This window comes from Talpa europaea (assembly GCF_964194135.1).
Source record: "Talpa europaea genome assembly, chromosome: 11".
NCBI classification, from domain to species: domain Eukaryota; kingdom Metazoa; phylum Chordata; class Mammalia; order Eulipotyphla; family Talpidae; genus Talpa; species Talpa europaea.
The window spans coordinates 92,086,749-92,109,348 of record NC_140078.1 but is presented as its reverse complement, the minus strand read 5'-3'; the positions used below and the strand labels follow the sequence as shown (position 1 = coordinate 92,109,348).

General features: G+C 45.0%; 1 protein-coding gene across 1 annotated transcript in view; it reads left to right on the top strand.

Moving 5' to 3' along the window:
* PLCL2 (phospholipase C like 2) overlaps positions 1-17,296 on the top strand; it is a gene marked incomplete at its 3' end in the record, with an annotated part of 162,247 nt that extends 144,951 nt beyond the window's left edge. Inside the window, exons 5-6 of the mRNA XM_084247014.1 lie at positions 3,654-3,763; positions 17,117-17,296. Of these exons, the coding sequence (XP_084103140.1) occupies positions 3,654-3,763; positions 17,117-17,296 (290 nt within the window). The remainder of the gene's footprint in view (positions 1-3,653; positions 3,764-17,116) is intronic.
* Between the last annotated feature and the right edge of the window lie 5,304 nt (positions 17,297-22,600).

Sequence of the window (22,600 nt, the reverse complement as noted above, 5' to 3'; positions counted from 1 at the left end):
GACCAATTATTCAAGCATCAAAAACTTTATTAAGTTTTCCATCTCAGTATTATGGATACTTACTGTTAAAAAAATTAGTTTAGATAATAAATTTTACCTGTTCAAGCAAATATATTTCTGATTGTTTCATGTTAAGACTCTTAATATATCCAGGTGATAATGGTTTACAGCACTTAGTTTCAGATATATACCTTCACACCCGAACAGTTGTATGTCCGCCTCTCCCTCATCCCAGCCAGCCTCTGGTAGCCCCATTCTGTTGTCAGAGTTGAAGGGTTTTTGTTTGCTTGCCTTGTTTCTGAGGTCAATGGACATGTGGAATATAATGTCCATCTTTGTTTTTAAAGTTTGTCTGCTAGGAGTAGAGCTGTATCTGCTTTCTTCTCAAATCTACTTGATGGAATAGTTTTTTCCATCCCTTCGCTTTTCATCTCTGGAAGGGCTTATTTCCTGCAGTGCAGGGGCTGCAGGAACTCATCCCTGCTGGAGCCCGGAGTTGGAATGGAAGGCATTGGGCACAGCCACTCCCCAGAGAATCTGCACCTTGCTGACACCCTGCCGTAGGGCTTCTTCCTTGGCAGGGACACATCACTGTCACCCCTGTCCATCCAGGGACTGCCTTTTCATCTATCTTTTGTAGCAGTAGTGCTATTCATTCAAATTTTGGGTGTACTTCTAGGTAAATTAATCCATATTTAGTTGAATTAATAGTTTGTAGGTGTTCTGAAATGCACCTCTGACACCTACCGGAGATGACTTCAGTCCCATCTCATCCTCCTAGTCCACCTCACAGTGGTCCCGGGCCCTCTTCCATGGAAAGCTTCTGGGATACTTGCTAAAAATCTCTCTCTGGGTCCACTCTGAACTTCTGAATCAATCTCAGGGGTGATGCAGAGAATCTGCATTTTAAACACTCCCCTCTGCATTGTACACTGAGTTTTGAGGTCTACTCCCTGGGTGAGACAGCCCCACCATCCTCTTACAGAAGCCTTCCCAGGTCCACTACCATGTTGCCTTTCCTCCAGGCGCTAATGACCAAGGCCACGGTGCTCTTCGGGACACTGGAACGGTCTCCTAACTGGCCCCACTGCCTTCTCCTGCCTGGTCACCTGCAGGCACAGAATGCAGCTCTGGCCTCCCAGCACTGGTAGCACCTGTACTTACCTGGCAGCAGGAGCTCACCCTCTTCCCTGTCTAGCTACTAGCCTGACCACCTTCCAAGTGTAATTAGTTCAATTTTAAAACAACACGGATCTTTTTATGGGTAGATGGAGGGGAGATGGTGACTTAGTCTCAAAACTTTTACTTACCTCATTTTCACCAACTCTTTAAAACTCACAATATTCCTTAAGCAGAGTAGTATGACTTACAGAAGGTATGACTTACGGAAGGGAGAGAGAGAAACTTAAAAGCAGTAATAACATAAGGACTTTTTCATTGGGTTCGTGTTTCTTTGCTGGAAATAATTTGAAATAGTAAGAAAACTACTTAACATCTAACCCAAACAAGTAAGAACCCTTTATACTCACTGTTGATGTAAACAGAAAAGATCTGGACTTATTAGGTCTTCTGGTAATTTACTATCAAAGATCCACTGCGAGCCATACATGAGCCCTACATATAACTACATTTCTGTGTTCTCTGTGGACTGCCCCAGTTCAAAGATGGAGCCTTTTGCTCCATATTCCCTCACGCCTTGGTCTGTGCCTGGCTGGCCACCCTTGCATGTCCACCTCACAGCAGCAGTAGACACAGAAGCATAGCATGAGTTGTCGAACAAAACTGCCACCTGCTCATGCTGGTTTAGTCTCTTGTGTGCTTAGTTGAGCACATGCAGTGAAACAGACTGAGGGGGTCCAGCCCACTGTGTGAGCCAGGTCACAGCAATGGGGTGCAGGGATGTAATCAGATTGGGGTGTTCTCTGGTGCCACTGTTGGCAAAAGAAGAGTGGTAAGTGTGGCAGTTTCCTAGACAATGTAATGACTTTTGCTACTGTTCTGTCTTGAAGCCAGTGAAGTTCTTACACCTTAGCAGCATGACAGGAGCTAGGAACATAATTCCTGTAAGGTGGGAGAAAAGAAAAAAGAATTGGTGGCTTATCACATGTGTCAGCTCTTGCTTACTCTTTAAACACAGGAGCAAGAGTGCTGTCAATCACTATAGCAAGAGTTGCTTTGAAGTGGTGCTAAAGTTAGGAATTACAAGTATTCCACATTATCTGTAATAGCAAAAAATGCGATATAACCTGATGTTCACGAGTAGGGCACTGGTTAAACATCCTGGTCATCCACATGGTGAGGCCTGTGTCCCTGTTAGAGTGAGCACGGTCTCTCAACACTGTCCAGGAGTGATCTCCATTAGCAGTTACTCGAGGAGAAAACTAAACCAAGGTACAGTACCATGCACCATAATGTGCCACCTTTTTACAAAAAAGGGAGGGTTCTGGGTGGATGTATACATTGCTTAAGTTTTCACCGAGAAACCATGCGATTAATGAAACATTGTTAAAAATTAATAAAAGAAGGTATCAAGGTAAGGAAGCAAGACTTACCTGAATACACCTTGATATATAGTTTGACTCTGGAATCAAGTGTAGGTTTGACATAACCTCAAGACAAATTACATCCACAAAAGCTCTCTCCTCGCCACAAAAAATCTTTTATATAAAAACCTTGTTGCACTTATATTTGAATTCAGAATATTAACCAGCTCTTATTTTTTTTTTAATGGAAGAATGTGTCCTACACTTGTCCCGTGAAAAGGCCTAGAAAACCATGAAAACTCAGCAGCAAGGAGCACTCCTTTTGCGCAGAGCATAGTCTTTCCATATCATTCCTCACTGCAAGAATCCAGCGGTCCCTGGAGAAATACCTGGTTCTAGGTGTGAGATGAGAAATGTAGTAAGTCTAGAACATTTTGTGGCAGAGAGCAAGGAAGGACTCTAAAGTTAACTGGTCATTTCAAAGGGAAGTAGTACCAGTCTGAAGAATTCGCAGTAGCCAGAGATGGGATAATTGACTACGGATCATTAAATATGTAAAAAGTCCCTGAGTCGTAATGGTAATTAAACCAGTAAAATTACGGTCACACTTACTCCTCCATTATTGCAGAGTTGCTGCTTGAAGAGCTTCTGAGAGGCGATTTGGATGACAGTATACTCTTTCCATTCTGTAAATTGTGGGGAAGAACTATAATATAGACACCAAGCAGGGTTCTTGATGTTTTCCTCATCCTCTCCTTTAGGCTGGCTTGGATCTGACCTCAGGTTGATTTTAATGTGACAGGAAAAACATTAGTTGGCATCATTCCATTGTGACAGTGGAGCTGAAGGAGTCCCCCAAGATCCCAAACACCTGGGCTCCAGTCCCAGCCCCTCCTCCACAACCTCAGTCTCCTACCTCACTGAGCCTCAGAATACTCAGGTCTAAACATGTGCCTTCCAAATCCACAGGGAACTGTCATGGCCCCAAGAGACCTGCATCTGTGGGTGCTGTGAATTTTTCAGTGTCTTCCCCATTATTTATTCTTCTAAATATAGATGCATTTATGCATTGGAGGCTGGAATCATTTTAGCTAGACGCAGAAAAGTAAGTATTGTTTGCTTATTACCATGGATTAGAAGGGGAAGTAATACACGCTTTCTTTCTTTCAGCCATGGAATTCCATGAACACTTGCACAGCATAGGCACCAAGGAAGGCTTGAAGGAAAGAAAACTACAAAAAGCAGTGGAGAGCTTTACCTGGAATATCACCATCTTAAAGGTATCTAGCCAGTGGGTTCTGGTGGTCTTGATTATCTTTTCTACCAGCTTCTTCCTTTCAGGGCCACACTTCCTGCGGGGTGCGCCACCAGCCACTGGCGAAAGCACAGCTCTGAGTCCAGTGAGAGCTCCGCCCGCAGGGGCATGTGCAGGGCACAGCTGGGCCCTGTGGCTTCGGGGAACGTGGCAACTTGAACAGTTGGCTCATTGTGGGTTCTAGAGAAGGGAGAGGACCTGGCCTTTTGTCCTTGACACCCTGTCAAGTTTATCAATGCCAGTTGCTGCCTGTGAAATGGAAAATATTGATTACAGAGGAATGCTTGGGAACTTAAAGATGTCAGTTACTTGGACATAATTAAAGTATGCTTAATATTTAAAGTATAGCCTTAATATTAATAGAATCCCAAGAGAAAATAAGAATATGAAATTTCCTTCAAGGGAGAAGACATCTATTTCTGTCTCTTCCTTGCTGTCTTAGCATGCCCATTTAAAAAGTAAAATATTTGCAAGGTCAGATGTGGGTCTGCTAATCCTAAGCAGCCTGTTCAGTCACCATTTTTGTTATCTGCAGTTCTGCATTCCTATACAAGGTCAGAACTGTCCATTCAATCAGTTATAGGAGCCTAATGTTACAAGGTGCCCTTCAAATCAATCAACAGCAGAAAGCTTGATCACCCTGAGAAGGGTATGCATCATGAGGTATGATTGGGAACACCCAGGGAGCTGTTGATTGATGTATAACCCCAGAAGCTGATCAGTGGAAAGCCTTGTTGATAAGACTGGAACCATGGCTGGGGGCCTGGGGTACGGTTTCAGCTACAACACTTGGTCATCACACAGATAAGAATTATCTGGTCAGCAGCCTCATGTCCCCCTGAAGCCCTAGATAATCTAAGCACATTTTCAGTTTCACCCTCTTTGACCTCCTACTCCATGTAACTGATGCTGCATGACTATCCTATCAATAAAAAGGCCAGGATCTTGCTCGTTCAGCAGCATCCTTCATTGTGCAGCCTGCTCCACAACTCCGTTTATCTGCATTGTGTTGCCGATGCAATAGCTGGAAATATCACAGTAGCAATAAGCAAAGGTAAACCTCGTCCTCCCACAGACTCTCCTCTAAATCACAGACAGGACTTTTTTCCTATAGTCCTGTGTCTATACCTTGAAACTTTTCTGAGTTTTCTCTCACTGGTCTTTGCTTTTCTTCTTGGTGGTTGCGAGCTTGACATATTTCACTCTGGATCTTGGACAGCTCAATGTAAAATTACTCTCTGGTATTCACCCTCCAAAGTTTCTGCTCGGTTGAATTCAAAACTGTAAAGACATTATCACAGCTGCCTCTTTTAATTTCCTTGTTCCCCTTCAAGTGAAAAGATCCATCCCCGAGGCTGACAACGGTTTTCTGACTTAATAAAAAATCGCCCTTCCAAAGCTAGCCAACTTGCATTTTCTCACGTTAAAGCCTGACTCCATTTTATAATTAAAATCATTTTCTTGACTTCTTCAAACATTCCCCTTCCTACCCACGTATTTTATCTTTAGATCTTCTGCTTAGAATTTAACTCTGATAATTTGCAGCTCAGTAAACAACAGCTATAGGAATTTGGCTCTATAACTTGCTGACTTATTCCCCTCCCCACCAGAGGCGGAGGTGAGCTACAGATTTCCTGCAACCCTCAGTGGAAAAGAACACAGCAGTTTAACACATATGATAGGGACAAATGCTTATTTTGTTTTTATTTCTTTATAGGAAAAAATAGACTTAGGGACCAAACTTTCACCAGTCAGCTACTTGTTGTGGTCCAGGAACCAGCAGCCTGGGCATGACCAGGGGGCTGGTAGGAATGCAGACTCTCAGCCTCACTCCAGGCCTGCACAGTCAGACTCTCTCGTCACAGGATCCCAGGAGATTCTTATGCCCATTAAGTTTGAGAAGCTCTGGGCGAAAAGCCACCAAAAATGGGGATCTGGTGTACATCCTAATGAAAAACAGCTGACATAAAGTCATAGACCAAATTTTAGAAATCAGTAACTAAACCAAATAACTATACTATGAAAACCTATTTTATTTTGAATTAGGCCAAGGAGAGAGAATTAGCACCTGAGCCTTATGCTCATGGAAATAAATGTTTTAAGACAGAATAATAGATCTTTTGAAGACCTCCAGGGTTATATTTGCTACAGTAGACATGAGTGTGGAAGAACCTAAGCTGGGAACGGGCAAGAGTTGGGGAGATCTGTGTGTGGTTTCTGCATGATGGAAGGAATTTTTTTCATTCCTGTGTATTTCACAGGTTTAAAATTTCCTGAGGAGAATCAATGTGGGTCTGACTTGAACTCCCAGCCCTTTCCTGGCAGGGAGAACTAGATCCCTCGCGTTCTTCTCACCACTTGTTTGTGGAGAGCTGGGTGAGACGGTATCCTCGGGGTCATCTGTGGTGTGCTGTGGACAGGGGCGCCCTCCTGAGGGGCATAGGCTGAGGGGAAGTTTCAGATGATGCTGAGGGTGCCCCAGAACTCTGAGACCAGGCATGGAATTACCTGAGGTGCTTATGCTCACTCTGTGCCCTCTGGTAGACATGCTGGAACAGTCTCCAGAGAGGGAGAGCAGTAATCTGCTTGCTCAAGTTTCTTGGGATGCTGAGGCACCCTCAAAATTATACCCCACTGCCATAGAACGAGATCCACTGTGTCCTTCCTTGTGTATCATGTCACTCATCTGAACAATGGAGTAGGCAGGGCGGCCAGTCACCCCAGGGAGGACGCCGGTGTGAAGACCAGGAGTGACCGCGCCCTACGAGGCCTCCAGGGGAAGCTCCTGTATCTAAGGATGTCCGTCCTGAGTTTTTTTTTAAACTTTTTTTTTTTTTTAAGATTTACTTATTCATGCATACAAAAACCAGGGTACAGGCCAGATGCGCGGTAGGGTGAGGGATTCACCAGAGACAGAGCGGGGAACGAAACAGGCAGACTGATGAAATACACTGCTGAGGGGAGCAGCGAGCGAGACAGGAGAGGTCTGGTGAGACAGGAGAGGTCTGCTGCACCATGTGGGTTGCTCCCTGGCTGGCCGTGATCGAACATGTGCTACAGAGGCTGTGGACAGCTTCACAGCGCTGCGCTCAACCCGCTGTGCCACTGGGGAGCCCCCATCCTGAGTTTTTACAAATACTTGCTTGTGTTATTTGTTCATTTCAAAATTAAAACACTAAGGAAGACATGTCACCCATGATTACCATACCCATGCCCACAAGGATCCACTATGGACATCTTGGTAATTTGTTTCCAGGCATTTTTCTCTTGGAATGAAAAGCACATTTTCCTAAATGTGCCTTCATTATAGTGAACTCTTTTAGTATAGAAAAAAGTTTCTAAATGGCATCGGCACCTCCCTCTGAGGAATAATTATTAAACAGAGGCGAGCTTGTTGCAGGCACGTTGTTGCGTGTGTGTGTCTGGGGGTGGACGCGTGGCTGCTAGAGGCGCATCTCACTGATTGATGATGGGTTGTCTTTTTCCCACATTTTTGACATCTGTGAAATTGGTATGTATCTCCCTCGTTACCCATAGCGTCTTTGCATCATATCCTAGTTCATTGGCAGTGATTGGTGGTCTATAAAAGCATGTTATAGCTCACGAGCACAGATATGAAATAAGGTGTATGGAATCTTAATTTTTTTAAAGCACTAAATTTAACAGAAGAAAAATGAGCCATGAAGAACCTAGATGAATTACTGAACAGGGTTTACAGTAAGAGATACTTATTTCCTACAAAATAAGAGAGCTTAGGGCGTGATGTCTACATTACTGTGACATGAGCCGCTTCTCTTGTCTCTCCCCATTCGATCTACGAGATACCCCTAACTTGACAAAGGTTCTTCAGCTCATCACACCCAATACCAGAGAGAGCCACCTGGTCTATATCAGGTGATGGATTAGGACTCGGGGCACAACCAGGAGACCAGCAATGGCAGCACCCACAAACCCAACCTGGGTGCAGCCTTCCAAGACTAAACCAGGAAGAAACAGGTATCAGAAAGCCTCCCAAAAAGCAAAATTCCAGGACCAGATGGCTTCCTTGGTGAATTCTACCACTCAAAGAAAAACCAATACCTACCCTCAGATTCTTCCAGAAGAGCCACATGTACCTCTATGTTCACAGCCTGGAATGCACCATGGTGGTACAATCTGTAGATGAAGCAGCTTCCCCTAGGACTGAAAATGAAAGTTGAAAGTCATTCGTGACTTCTCTTTAGAAACATAAGATTTCTGCAAATAAGTAAAGTGGACCGTTTTCACACCTGGCTAAGACATTAAACTTGATTTCCTTTGTTTGTGCCTAAGGTGCAGGGCGTACCTTCAAGGTCTAAAGACAAACACTGATTTCCTTTCAAGAATCACTACCGCACTCCAGGGCAGCTCCTCTTAGTCAATGCTGATCCCCTCTATTTATTTATTCCAGATGATTTATCTTGATGCTTGTTTTCCTGAAAAGCTGTAATTGACTCAAAGCCTTTTGTCAGCATATGGAAACTCCTCATAATGGCTCAAAATCCAAACTACAATGGTATTTGTCTTCAGGCAGACTGTATTTTCTGATCCATGTAAAATCTCAAGATATTTGGGTCCCACTAATAGGAGTTTGTGAGGAGTCAGCAAACATTCAATTATGCAAAAGAAATGCTTAGAAGACGCCCCTTGTGAGGGCAGGGCTTCCACCAGCAGCTTTTACTTGCGTTTCCAGGCGCTTTCACCAGGGGTCCTGGCCTTGCTCACACCCAGCAGCCCCTCACTTGCCAGGTCTCTGTGTGGACGGGCTCTGTCCCTCTGCACCTGGCGTTCTCTCTTGATCCCCTGCTTTTAGTGCTTAGATCGTATGTAGCTCACCTCCCCGCACTGCCCCCGAGCCCTCACCGCCCTCTGCCACCTGAGCGCCCAGCTCTGCCAAGCAGCACCCTTCCCACCACAGCCGGCACTGATGGCAGGGGTGTTAGCCCTTCCTGTGTCTGCGGTGGGTGGGAGGGGCCACTGTGGGGGCCAAGCTCTGTCGTGAGAAGCCACAAAGCTCGGGATGTGGAAGGCCACACACTGCACCCACTGCCAGGGAGCCCCTGCACTCCATCTTGGTTGAGTGAAACACAAAACTGTTTAGAAAGGAATTCATTCTGAATTTAATTCTTATATTTAAATTTTTCAGCTGTTAACTTTCATACAAACCTTTGAGCAATCATTGCTAAACTGAGGAGTAACTGCAAAAATGAGATGAGACAGCCGAAGGAGTAGACAAAGAGGGTGGGGGTGGGGAAGGGATGAGACTTGAGGATAATCCTCAGATCAACCCCCTGTCCTTGCATAAGATGTCCTTGCACCTTAGAGTTGAAAGGTCTCTTTGAATTAAGAGAAAAATCAAGGGGTAAGTGTTATTCTTTGCACCCTCACAGAGCCCGCATCCACCTTCCAGCACCCCTGAAACCTGGGGCTGGAAGTCAGGGGAGAGGGAAGGCGTCTTCCTGCTGCAGTGAGACAGGTTCATCTGCAGGTCACATTCTGCTCCTTTGAACTTGTGAATAAATGCAAGGGAAAGCCAAAAGCACAAGGAAAAAAATAAAATTATAAATGAACCTAACATCCTACAGAGAAGCATGAGTCGCCTTCCCTGTGGCTTTAGCTCTAGGTGACAGATGACCAACCATCTTTTTCAAGTGTGAGGCTTATTGAAATTTCAGTGGGAAGAGCAGGGAGGCTTCCTGCACGCTCATTAATGTGCCGTCATCTCGGCCTGCCACACAGGGCCACCCAGTGGGGGCTGTCGCAGCATGAGCAGTGGCAATTCAGAATCAGTAGCTGAGATTCCTATAGCCCATTCATTCCTTCCTCACTCACTCTTCATTCAACAAATAGGAATTGGAAATCTGTATTTCTGTTCCCTGTAGTTAATCACAGGAAAAGAGTGAATTGCCCGCACTATTGGTGATATGCTGAGTATATTAAAAATGTGGTGGGCATTCCACTTCACTCACATTATAGCGTCCGTGGAACATGTGAGACTCGAACTCTATGTGGTTTGAGCCCCATGGTTTGGTTTATCGAAAAAACACAGAAAAAGCTGTGTGTTAAAGTGCAATTTGCTACTGCTTGAGGCAAGTCTCTAAACTTAATTTCCCTCATCTATAAAATGGGGATATAGCAGCCATCTCCTCTCTCACAGAATCCAGAGATTCATGAAATAATCCTTGTAAAGAGCTTACCAGAGTGCCTCACACACAGTTGTCACTCAATAAATGGCAGCTGTTGTCTCTACAAGGCCGTGCTGGTGTACATCCCTACATATAGAGTTTTACACATATCATAGCGTCAGTGGTTTCACATTGAGAACGATAATATCCGCCCTCTTTAGAGTCAGTAGGAATTGTGATAGGTTATAAGAAATACAGTAGTTTCCATAGCAACCTTAGAGGTCTGTGCATTGACCATGATTTTGGAAACACGAAATATTAGATGGAAGTGAATTCAGTTTGTATAGGAATCTCACAGCACTCCAAACTATAACTAATCACAAAACATTTACTGAAACGCCATACTTAAAAGTACCATGCATGTAACCGCGTGCTATTAATATGCCACATAAATAACCATCGGGAAATTGTGACTTCCTGTCAACTTGATTTTTGTTTCCTGGTCACGCGATTGTGTTAGAGCTTTGCCGGTTCGGTTCTCAGGTTTGAACTGCAGAAGGCACTTGGGTGAGATGCAGCAGAGAAACCCTCAACGTGCACCTTTTTTTCTTAATTTATCTGTATTTGTTACCACCTTTGTAAGTAGTGTGTGAGTGAGAACTACATTTCCATTCACAAAACTTGTTCTGAGCTAATTTTCAAATGACTTTACAACACTCTCAGGTAGACTCGTAATTGTGATGCTGTGCCTTGTACTTACCTTTGAAAACAAGCCGTATGGGTAGTGTTCCCATCAAGTTTTTTCAGTTGAACATAGTGATTTCTAGAAGATCTAGAACATGCAAGTTGATCACTACAGGGGATAGAACATTTAAAAATAGGGCCTCCCCGGTGGCGCAGTGGTTGAGCGCTGGGTTGTGAAGCTGTCCGCAGCCTCTGCAGCATCGGTTCGATCCCCGGCCACCGGGCGAGGGTCCTACATGGCGCATGGACCTCTCCTGCCGTGCCCGCTGCTCCCCTCAGCAGTGTACTTCATCAGTCTGCCTGTTCTGCTCCCTGCTCTGGCTCTGGTGAATTCTCTCACCCTCCCATGCTTCTGACTGTACCCAGTGCTTGTATAAATAAGTAAATAAATCTTTAAAAAAATAAATAAAAAAACAACTATTTTTCAAAAAAAATATAGATCCTGGAAGATGGGAGTTGATTGAACAAAAATAATTTTCTTTTAAAAGTCAAGATATATTCATTGATAACAATAATTGGCCTACTAAGGAATCTGCTTGATAGCTAATCTTTAGACCACAAAGTTTGCATTCAGTTACATAGACCTTTCAATAGGTTACCATGATCTACTGGAATAAGTTAACATGTGAGAAAATATTTGCACATCATGCATCTGACAAGATCTACAAAGAACTCATCAACTCAGCAAAAAACAAAAAACCCAATCAAAAAATGGGCAGAAGGCCTAAATACACACTTTTCCAAAGCAGACACATAGATGGTCAATAGGCATGTGAAAAATGCTCATCATCACTTATCCGGGAAATACAAATCAAAACCACAATGTGATACCATCTCACATCTTTTGAGAATGCCCCATATCAAAAAGTCCAGCAACAGTAAGTATCGGCAAGGATGTACCTTAATAAAAGCACTGCACATGGGAATACAGACTGGTCCAGCCACGATGGGAAACAATATGAAGCTTCCTAGAATGCTAAAAAAAGGTCTACCATATATTCAGCAATTCCACTCAGAGGTCCCTAGCCAAAGAACAGAGTAACACTAATTCAAAGGGATGTGTGCAGTCCTGTATTCATTGCAGAACTTACTGACAATAGTCAAGTTATGGAAGCCACTAACTGCCCAAGGGCAGATGAGTGGACTAAGATGCGGTATAGCCATGCAATGGAATACTACTCAGCTATGAAAACAGATGAATTCTGTGCCATTTGCAACAACGTGGAACAGAAGGCAATTATGCCAAGCAAAATAAGCCAGAGGGAGAAAGACAAATACCAGATGGTTTCGCTCATATGGAATAGAGAGAAACTAGAGGCAGACAACACCAAACCCTAGGAATCTGACTAAAACTGATGCTTCCTAAAGACTGAGTGGGGGCCAGCGGACCACTGTAGAAGACTGGGGGGCCTTGGTGGCAGGTGTGGTGTGATAAAATGCACCTGAAGAGGTATTTCTCAATCATCTAGAGTGTTGTAAAGCAGTGTTACCTTAATAAAAATGAATTTAAAAATGCCAACGTGAAACTAAGAATAGCTAGCTGTGCCCTAATTCCTAAAGTATCCTACTTAGAAGTAGAAAGAATTTTAACGCGCAGATTTTCCCAGAGTCTAGTTACTGGCAGCTGATGCATGTCTCTCAGAGTGACAGAAAGGGCTCCTGAGGCCTCTTGGAGCCCTGCAGTGTGATGGAAAGACAGGACACAGCCCGTCAAATTGCTAAGCAGGGACCCGTGGGCTGGTGAGGATCTGGCTTCACGCTGGGCCTTAGTCTCTGCAGGCATCTTCCCCCACTTCTCTACCCAGAAATCAGTCGCATTTCTTGGGGGAGGAGAGGCAGCATAAGGTATAAATGACGATACCTAAAGTCTGCTGTGTTCTCGAGTGGATGAAGAAGTCAGCCTACGACACACCCGTCCAGGTGAATCTTCTCCGGTTGGGGCTTTGGCCCCAGAACACCCCAGAAGTCAGCATGTATATTTTGGAAGAAAAGGCGCGGCCAGCCCCAGGGAGAGGCCGGTGGCCCTCTAGCTCGCAGCATGTGGCCAGCGCAAGGATGAGGGACAGAGGCCAGGGGCAGCGGCCACATTGGATCACTACCTCGGAAATACGGCAACTCTGCTTTTCTCTAATAGATTACAAGAAAAAATTTTAAAGCTTTGAAAAAATTAACTGAAATATAGAGTCACTATTGCTTTAGCTCCAGGTTTAAATAAAAGCAGCGGTGGTTCATTTTGGTTTCAGAAAACCATGTAGCACTAATGCATGCCTTAAGGCATTTTTAATATATTACAAACTAGAACATCTTTTGTGGTCAGACAGAAGGTTTGGTGATTCACGAGTGCTGAGTATGGCCGGGCTCTGCTGAGTGTTGGCATCCGGCCGCACCCTGTCTGGGCCACGCCAGCCCCTGGTCCCGGCCCAGGGGGACCACGGCCGGAGGGAGCGGATTATCCAGACTCTCCGCAGGCGCCGTGGGCATCCAGCCTGCCCTCCACCACATCTTTTAAAGATTATTTCCTGAGCCTAAGTAAAAGCCCTGAATATTTGACCCAAAGTTGTTATAAATATTTCAAGATGAAAATCAAATAGAATAGATTATAAAATTCAAAACGAAATGTGTGAATCCAAATAAGGTTTGAGTTTCTCAGCAGTGAACACTTCGCAAGGTCAGTGCCAAGGAGTCCTCAAAACCAGGCTCCGAGGTCCGTGAGCAGTAGCCGTGTCAACAGCCCTTGCTTCTCCCTCCTCCTGAGGCAAAGCGCTCGAGCTCTGAAACCTCTTTCAGGATTGTTCTTTGCTGTGCTAGATGCCACCGCTCAAGAGGCGTCAGACATGTCATTTCAGGTTCACAGAACAAAGTGATGTGGACAGAGCTTGCAGCTCCCCAAGCCCAGGCTCATCACCTGTTTTTAAGTTCTTCCTGTCTCACATGGACAATGGACGAAGGCCCGGTGTAGTCAAGGTGCCAGAGGCTTTGTCTGAGCTTTGGAAACAAAAGAATTAGCAGGAGAACAAGTTCCGTTATTACTACATTAATTATCCGGCACCATCTGGGGATTTTTGTTTTAAATTCCCTGTCACTGTATGGTAGATCTATATGCACTGATGTGGAGTGGTCACCAAGACATGATTCTTGTTGGAAAATAAAAGGAAACTGAATAATATAGTTCATTTGAGTCCATGTATTTAAAAATAAAATACCTATTTGTAAGATTTATCGAAACAGAGAAGGTAGAACGCACCACACACCTACACCTACACACACCTACACACACCCACACACACACACACACACGGAAGATATGAGGAAGAATCTGGATGAAATGGACCAATCCCTTGAAGGACACGATCTGCCAAGACTCAAACAAAAAGGAAAACACTTTGAATGGATTCCTCTTACTTGAATCAATTATCAACAACCTTCTAAAACAGAAAGCACCAGCTCAGCTGTGTTCACTGGTGTAGTGTATGAAACATGAAAGGAAGAAATGACACCAGTCCTCAACTATCTCTTCCAGATGAGGAAGCAGAGAAGTGGGTACTTCCTAATATTGATACAGTCACCATGGTCAGCATCACCCTAACACCAAAACCAGATGTCGTAAGAAAGAAAATAACAATATTTCTCATGAGCACAGATGCGAAAGTTTTCAACAAAATATTGAGTCTAACAATGTATAGAAAGAATGTTATATACACCATGATCAAGTAAGGTTTATATCAGGTATGAAAAGTGGTTTCAACAATCAAAAATCAGTGTAATAATCCATCACAAACATCTAAATATGGAAAAAGCATTTGCCACAATCTAATAGCCATTTATGACAAAAACACTCAACTAACTAGGACTACAGACCTTTTTCAATCTCATAAACAACAACAGAAAACATACAACTCTCAATAGCATCATACTTAGTGGGGAGGAACTCAAAGCTTTGCAGCTAAGAGCTGGAATAAAGAGCTCAGGTCACCTGATATCAGTCCTGGCTGCTACAGTGAGACAAGCAACAGCATACAGATTAGGAAACAAGTAAAACTTTGTTTAATGATGGCATCATTTATGTAGAAATTCCAAGGAATCAGCCAGAAAAATCCTGCAACTATTAGGTGGTATTAGCAAGGTTGGCAGATACAAAGTTAAACACCTTATATGCCAGCATTGAACAAGTAGAATTTGAACTTAAAAACATGATACAACTTATATTAGTCCCCCCCCCAATAAAGTACCTAGGTATAAAACCTACAAGATCTATATGAAGAAAACTACAAGATTCTGATGAAAGATATCAAAGGAGAACTAAATAAATGACAGAGTACATGTTCATGGGTAGAAAGACTCAATATTTGCCAGACGTCATTTCTTTCCAACCTGATGTATAGATTCAGTCAAAACCCCAATAAGCTTTTTTGTAGATATTGACACATTCATTCTGGAGTTTATTTTGTTACTGTTGCTTATTTCATAATCATAAGCTTCACTGTACAATCCAGCTGGATTCAGAAGGGGTAAAGAAAATACCTAATTGAAGAGCTCGAGGGAGAGCATAATGTTCCCGGCAAATGAACATGAAGGGGTCCTCTTCTGAGCTACAGAAGGGATGGGCTGGTGGTTAAGATAAAACATAAATTTAGGTTTGTCCACAGTGACAATGGTGCCTTCTTGCTGGTCTCGCCAGTCCTGGACCAAAGTACCCCTGGCTGCCACAATGCTCATGCGCTCCTTCACCTCACCCAACACCCGTGCTCACCCTCCAACCGTGCGTTCTTGGCGGTAAAGATGAAAACCTGGGAACTATCTGTGTTGGGCCCAGCACTTTCCAGGGACAAGATACCGGGACCTGTGTGCTTCAGGATGAAACGCTCATCACCAGATTTCTCCCCATAGACGGACTTGCATCCAGGGCCACTGTGGTGTGTGACATCACCACCCACCACATGAATCTCGGAATAATTCTGTGAAAGCAGGAACCTTTATACCCAATATTTTCTTAGATGGAACCAGAACAAACGGAGGGTCTGAGGGAAAAGGGGAAATGTGAGTAAGGAGAATAGAAAGAAGAAATGGTGATAGTTTAAGCAGAAAGGCCTGTTGGTGGACAGTAATTGAAATATGGGGAGGCAAGATACAAAAGCAGCGTTTGCATTTACAGTGGAGCCGACACCACGTCCTTCCCCCCCAGTTGTCTAAATCACTGGCTGACACATGAGCTCAGTGGTTCTCAACCAGGGGCAGCTTCACCCCCAGGGGACATTTGGCGTTTGGGCTGGGTAAAGGCCAGGGATGCTGCTAAATACCCTGAGAGGCACAAGACGGCGCCCCCATGCCCCACCAAAAGAATTCTCTTGCCAAAACATCAAATTGACAAGCTTCATTGGCTGATTACCAGGCTATTCCGACTCTCAGTGGCCATGCTTCAGGCCCTGCCAGGGTTTTCTGACCCATATATGTGCCAGGCTGCATGTGTGTCAAGCTGCTGGTCACATCAAGTAAATCAAAATCTGGCTAGGGAAGTTGGTGCAGAGTGGAGAAGTCTGTCCGTCGTTCCTCCTCTTAGCAAGTGTGCGGCGCAGGCCTGGCGAGACCACACACTCCCGCTGCCGAAGCAGATCTTGACGTCTGCGAGCAGAGGAGCGGCTGTCCGGGGAGTCAGGGCTTGGGGGTGAGGGCGGCAGCTGTGGGCGCAAAGTGAGCTGGAGCGAGGGACAGGTGGGCCGGGTCAGTGGGTTCTGTGCTGTGGCCACAAACATACAGTCTTTCTCGCTGCATCCTGCACGTTCACACTGATTTCAGAATAAGAAGTCACTAAAAAGCATGACGGGGAGGGTGGGGGGGGGGCTCTCTGGTGGCGCAGCGGTTGAGCACTGGGTTGCAAAGCTGCCCGCAGCCTCTGCAGCGCTTGTTCGATCCCCGGCTGCTCCCCGGCCACCGGAGGAGGGTCCCACATGGCGCGCAGACCTCTCCTGCCGCCCGCTGCTCCCCTCAGCAGTGTGCTTCGGTCCTTCTGCCTGCTCTGCTCCCCGCTCTGGCTCTGGTGAATTCTCTCACCCTCCCGCGCTTCTGACTGTACCCAGTGCTTGTATATATAAATAAATAAATCTTTAAAAAAACAAAACAAAAGCATGACAGGGTGGGGGGAAAGGCTGGCTAAACAATTAGCAAAAGATACCATTTTAACCAGTATAAACAGTGGGGTCTACTCCGCATTAGGGTTATAAATGGAAAGGACTTTTGAAAAGTGAGAATCAAAAGGAGTTTAAACTTGGAGAACAGATTATTTTTTAATTAGAACTGACCTAGCGAGATGCAGTGTCATTAAGAAATGTGCCCTCGCGGCGGAATGAAAGTGTTTCATGGGAGACCTTTATTGTCCAAATGCAGGGGTGAGTCATGTCACATCTCATACTGTTTCACTGTTTGTTTTGTTACAGGGACAAGCAGATCTTTTGAAATATGCTAAAAATGAGACTCTGGAGAATCTGAAACAAATCCATTTTGCTGCTGTTTCGTGTGGGCTGAATAAGCCAGGTACAGAAAACACCGACGTTCCGAAGCCGCGCCGGAGCCTGGAAGCCATCCCTGAGAAAGCAAATGACGAAACTGGAGAATGAGAGAACTTTCTAGAAATCATTTTGGAGTTTATAACTCTAGGACCAATTGTAGTGAAATGGGACGTTTGCTTTGCACTCAATAATTAAAATAATATTTGGGGTTTTAAAGCACAACTGGAATAGCTAATTACTGTCTATTAAAACTGTGAATGTATGTAGCAAACTGGCGTGTGAAGGCAAATAAACTCTTTAACAAGAAATTATATTCCTGGCCAAAATACACTATATTTGTATACAAGGAAACTGTAGGTCAGATCAGTGTGAACCCCAGACTTTCCTCTCTAGTTCCATTGAGAAACAAATGTTTTCCTACGGGAAAACAACTTAAGCTGGAAATGGATCGTACTGTTGTCAAATTAGTATTTATTGGAGAAAAACGATATCTACGCAATTTACCTAAGTGTGAGTGTCAGAGTCTCCGGGTTGCAATGACTCTGCTGGCGTGCCTGCTGAGCCGTGATTACCAAGGAGGATGTGAGTGGACAGATTTCCTGTCTCCCCAAGGACCCTGGAGAACTGTGAAGGTCAAGGAGAGGAGACTGAAGCTCCCCAGCCAAAGCTACACTCCGTGTCTCCACAAGAAAGGAAAGCAGTCCATGGAAGCAACACATTGTAAATAAGTTTTCATTGTATGAAGTAGTGTTCACATTAAAAATGTTTTATGATACTTCGTGATGACAGTGCATGCATTTAATGAAAGTTGACATTTTTCTAATTCAAAATATTCTGCTCTTAAGAGTAGCTACTGGTTTGTTGAACAGCTTGGAAAGAAAGGAATCTGGTGGACGTTTGTGCTTTGCGGAAGGCACCAACAGCTGGACAGCTGACTAGGCCAACGTAGATGCCTCTTTCCCTTCGCGCTCACGCTGCGCGAGCTTGTGCTGGTAGGGGGCGGGGGCCTTCAGAGGCAGCTCCGGGCCGGAGCCGATGTCCCCTTCTCCTGGCCAGCAGGGTGTTGATTCCAAGCCTTTATTTTCCAAGCTTCATCCTATTTTTGAAACGACACTGCGCACTGCAGCCTCATTACTGTTTCTCACAAACCAAAATTGCTTTCAGATTTTGGAAGCACTGTCTAAATCTTGAACAGTTCCTCTTTGATTGGTCTATTTTCTTTCCAGGGATCCGGGTATGTGAGCCAGGTAAGTACATGTCATCTCCAGCTGGGTGTCCCATGAGTGATTTCCTCACCGCTAGGGAGATGTGCAGGCGGGTATCGTTCATTTCGGCCCAGACTCTTAAATATTTCCTTAAACAATCCCTTGGCTCTCTTCTTGTCATCTGCACTCGAGCAGTGCACTTCCATTAAGGCGGGCCTCCAGCCAGCTCTTCACTAGATGTCATTCCAGTTAGAAAATTAAACCTGCCTGTTGTGTGAATAACAGTGTGACTCGCTGCACACACCAGCTAACAAGCTGCCTGTAGCTTAGGCTCTAAGCTCTGAAATGAACCCCATACAGGGGGAAAAGAAAAAGAATAGAAAATAGCAAAGAATTAAAAGTAAATTTATAAGATGTGAAATAAAAGATGCCATTTAGTTGCCATTAACAATCCTGGAACTTAGCTGCCGAGTAAATGGCAATACAAACTCGACCTAAAATGAAAATCTAGAAATCATAAAAAATGACTTCAAATATAATGACGAAATCGGGAAATGACTCTTTGTAGTGCTGTGTGACTGGTGACTGGTATGACACCAGTCACTGGGTGACTGGTATGACAGAGCCAGGCACCTGTAATTCGCTGCAGTTCTACAGGCTTAGAAGCAGCAACTTGAGAACCGAAGGTGTCTCAAGCTGCTCTACATTGCACCTTCTTTTCCAGATGTAGAAGCTGCCGACAAGAACAATGAAGTGTGGGCCTCAGTGCAACAAAGTCTGTTGGGGTTATGCTGGCATTCAAACCGGTCTGGGGTTTGCTCCAAGGCTCCTCAAAAAAGATCATCAACCTCCTTTAGACCTGTCTCTTCCAAGGCATAAGCCAAGTGATGTGACTGGAGCTTTTCCCAAAGTCACAGAATTGCTCCTGTTTGTGTAGACCGCACCATCTCTACTGGGAGAAAGCGCCTCATCAGCCGAGTTTGCATTTGTGGCTGTGGGAGCTATTTGCTTGTCTTTCTCCTTCAAATGGAAGACATTTATCCAACAGGCTAGGGCCAAGGTTAGCACTTAGGACCTGTATAAACAATTTTGCAAAGGACTAGCTGACCAAGCTGCACTGAACTTGCGTTGGCCTTATTATAACCCCCGCTGGTCAAACTCAGGTGAGTTTCCTGCACCTGGGTTTGTAAGTTGTGACAGCAGGTGACTTGGCGTCCTCCCATCAACTACATCCCTAAAATGTGGGGATGCCCTTGGAGGTGACTGATTATGAGTGCAAATAGTGCTGTGGATTTGACTAGAGAGTACAAGTCTCACTGTCCACACACCGAGTGTCACTCCTCACTAACGCACACTTTGATCAAAAGTGGTGCAAACCGGTGAAGCTCGACCTGTGACACAGGAAGAGTTGCACAAAAATGCAGACTACAGCAGACACCTGGTCAGTTCAGTGAGAAGTGAAAAGACACATTTGTACTAGGCCCACAAGCTGTTCTGGGAAGAGGGGTGCAGTGCATGAGAGTATAGCAGGGGCTGCACCCATCCTGGGAAGGTGGGTCGAGTAGCTGCTGTTACAAACACAACCTAAAGCCAGTCTTCCCCTGTGGTTCTGTGGGTTGGCTTACTTCAGTGGTTCTTGCTTAGAGGTACCTCAGGCAGTTGCCTGCGGGTGCAAGGCAGCTTGTGTGGCTGCTGCCAGGAAGTTCGTGGAGTGGCCACTTGGGTGCCTGGACGCCGCCTCTCCATGTGGCTAGGACTTCCCATCATAGGCCCTGGGTTCCCAGCGGGGTCATCCCCAAACTGAGCATCAAAAAGACTCTGATGGAAGCTGCAAGTCCTTAAGGGGGTTTGAGGCCTGTTCTCTGAAGTCCCAGAATGCCACTTCGGCTGCTTTCTATTGTTCTGGCAAGTGGCTAAGCCTGCCCGGGCTCAAGGGGTGGAGAGAATCGACTCCTCTTAGAGAGGGAGTGGCAAAGTCACATTGCAGAAGAGGATATGGAAACTACAGCTGTCACCGATTTCCTGAGAAAGCACATTTGAGCCGAGACTGAGTGAGGTGGAAGCAATTGAGGCAGAGAAATGGCCTGTTGCACAGTGTTGGAAGCAAGGGTGGTGAGCTTGAGGGCCTCACGTGAGGCTGGCGTGCAGGCCACGAGAGGTGGAAGAGGCCCCCTCCAGGAGAGCTTTGTAGGCCTTCATGTTCTAAGCCAAAGCATCTAAATCCTTTGGGAATGGACTGCGGTGCTGCTGAGATGCGGAGAGTATTCTGGACACAGAACAAAATATGAGACAGATAAGGGACTATTCAAAGCATAAGGAGGGAAACTAGAGAGAGTAAGGCCCTCCTTTCACCTCCCTCCTAGCCTCAGCGCCCTTTGCTGTGCTTCACCCTCCTGGGTTAGATTCTTCTGATAATTGTCTCCCAACCTCTAGGCCAGTGCGACTCAACAGAACTTTCTATGGGGATCGAAAGTTGTCAGTGTGATAACCACCAGCCACATGTGGCTATAAATTTAAATTAATAAACCTGTAACAAAGTATAAAAAATTAAAAATCTCTTCCTTGGTCACAGCAGCTACATTTCACGAGAGCTGTTGTGGCCGGGGGCCAGCAGCACCATGACGAACGTGCTGCTCTGCTTCTGCAGGTCGGCTTTAGCAAGCCCTGTGGCTTCACACCAGCCTGGCTGGTTCTGCTGCGTCTCTCTCGCCCTCCCTCCATTCCCAAGCTCTGCTGGGGCATTTTAACTTCAGGTCAGTGAACAGCTACAGCTTTTACACATATATTTAAGACTGTTTCTTCATTCCTCAAGTTGTTCACTGTGACCCTCTGGCCCCCTGCAGTTTAGATCAGAGTGTCAGGGTCTCTGCCGCTGCCCTCCATGAAGTGTCCACCCTCAGGCCCCAGACACAGCACTACCTGCTGCACAGGCATGAGGTCTGGGGAGCATAAATCCTCTGTTAGTAGCTCTCAGCTCGTCAGGCTTTGTCTAAGATGGTTCTACCATTAAAAGGTACTAAGCAGCCTTTATACTGTTGCGATTGCATAAGAATTAATTTGCTACAGGAACAGTCTGACTAAAAGGAGAATTTGTGATTCCACAAAGCCTGTGCCATTCAAAGGTGAATCAGCTAACTTCTACTCCCAGCCAAGCAGAATAATGGGAAACAGATTTGCCTTCCTGCATGAAGGAACCAAAACCATATATATGGACGTGACTGATGGAGGCTCTGGTTGCAGGCACGGAGAAGGAAAACAAATGAGGTGAGTTCTAGGATCGCCCCAGCTGGTTACCTTGAGAGTTTCCAGGCCTTGGTGCCAGAAGGAACAAGCCAGCCAAGACACTGAGTGAAGGAAATAGAGCTGAGAGTCCTGCAAGAGCAGGTGGCTGGAGTGCTCAGGACAGGCTGGGGCAGCACAGAAAACAGATCTGTGGGGAGGCTGCTCAAGTGCGAGCGAAGCTGCCCGAGGCTCTCAAACTCATGAGTGCAATTCTCAACCTTCCAAAAACCATCATGCCTAGGAAGTCATTTTAGACATTTTTTTTTTTCATGATCACTCTCCAGGAAATTTTAATACCACAGATATCCAGATATCTGTATCACTATGTATAGGTGTGCATTATATATGTGTTGTGTGTATATGTGAAATATACATAAACATAGTAAAAAGTCATCTCCAAAAATTAAAGTTTTCCCCTTTGGGAGCAATATTACCCTCACTAAAAATGCCCAGAGAGGACAGGAGGGGACACCCAGTAAGGGCAGGGAACAGTGCTGAATGCCACCAGCCAGACTCGAATCCACACAATTCACAAAACAAGTACTAGCAGGGATCTCCCCTAAGTAGTGCCAAGTAATTAGCTCCAAACTATACACTACTCGGGCCCTGCCTGAAAATTTTAATTTCTAGGAAGTCCTGGAAAGATCAAACTTTTTTTTTATAGTGACTGATATCAAAGATCTACAAAGAGCATACACAGCTCAACAAAAACAAAATAAAGCAGTCAGTCAAAAAGTAGGCGGAAGAGCTAAAAAGTCACTTCTCTAAAGAGGAAATACAGATGGCGCACAGGCACATGAAAAAATGCTCAACATCACTTAAAATCAAGGAAATGCAAATCCAAACCACAAATGAGATATCACCTCACACCAGTAAGAATGGCCCATATTAAAAAAAAAAAAAAACTAACAACAACAAATGCTGG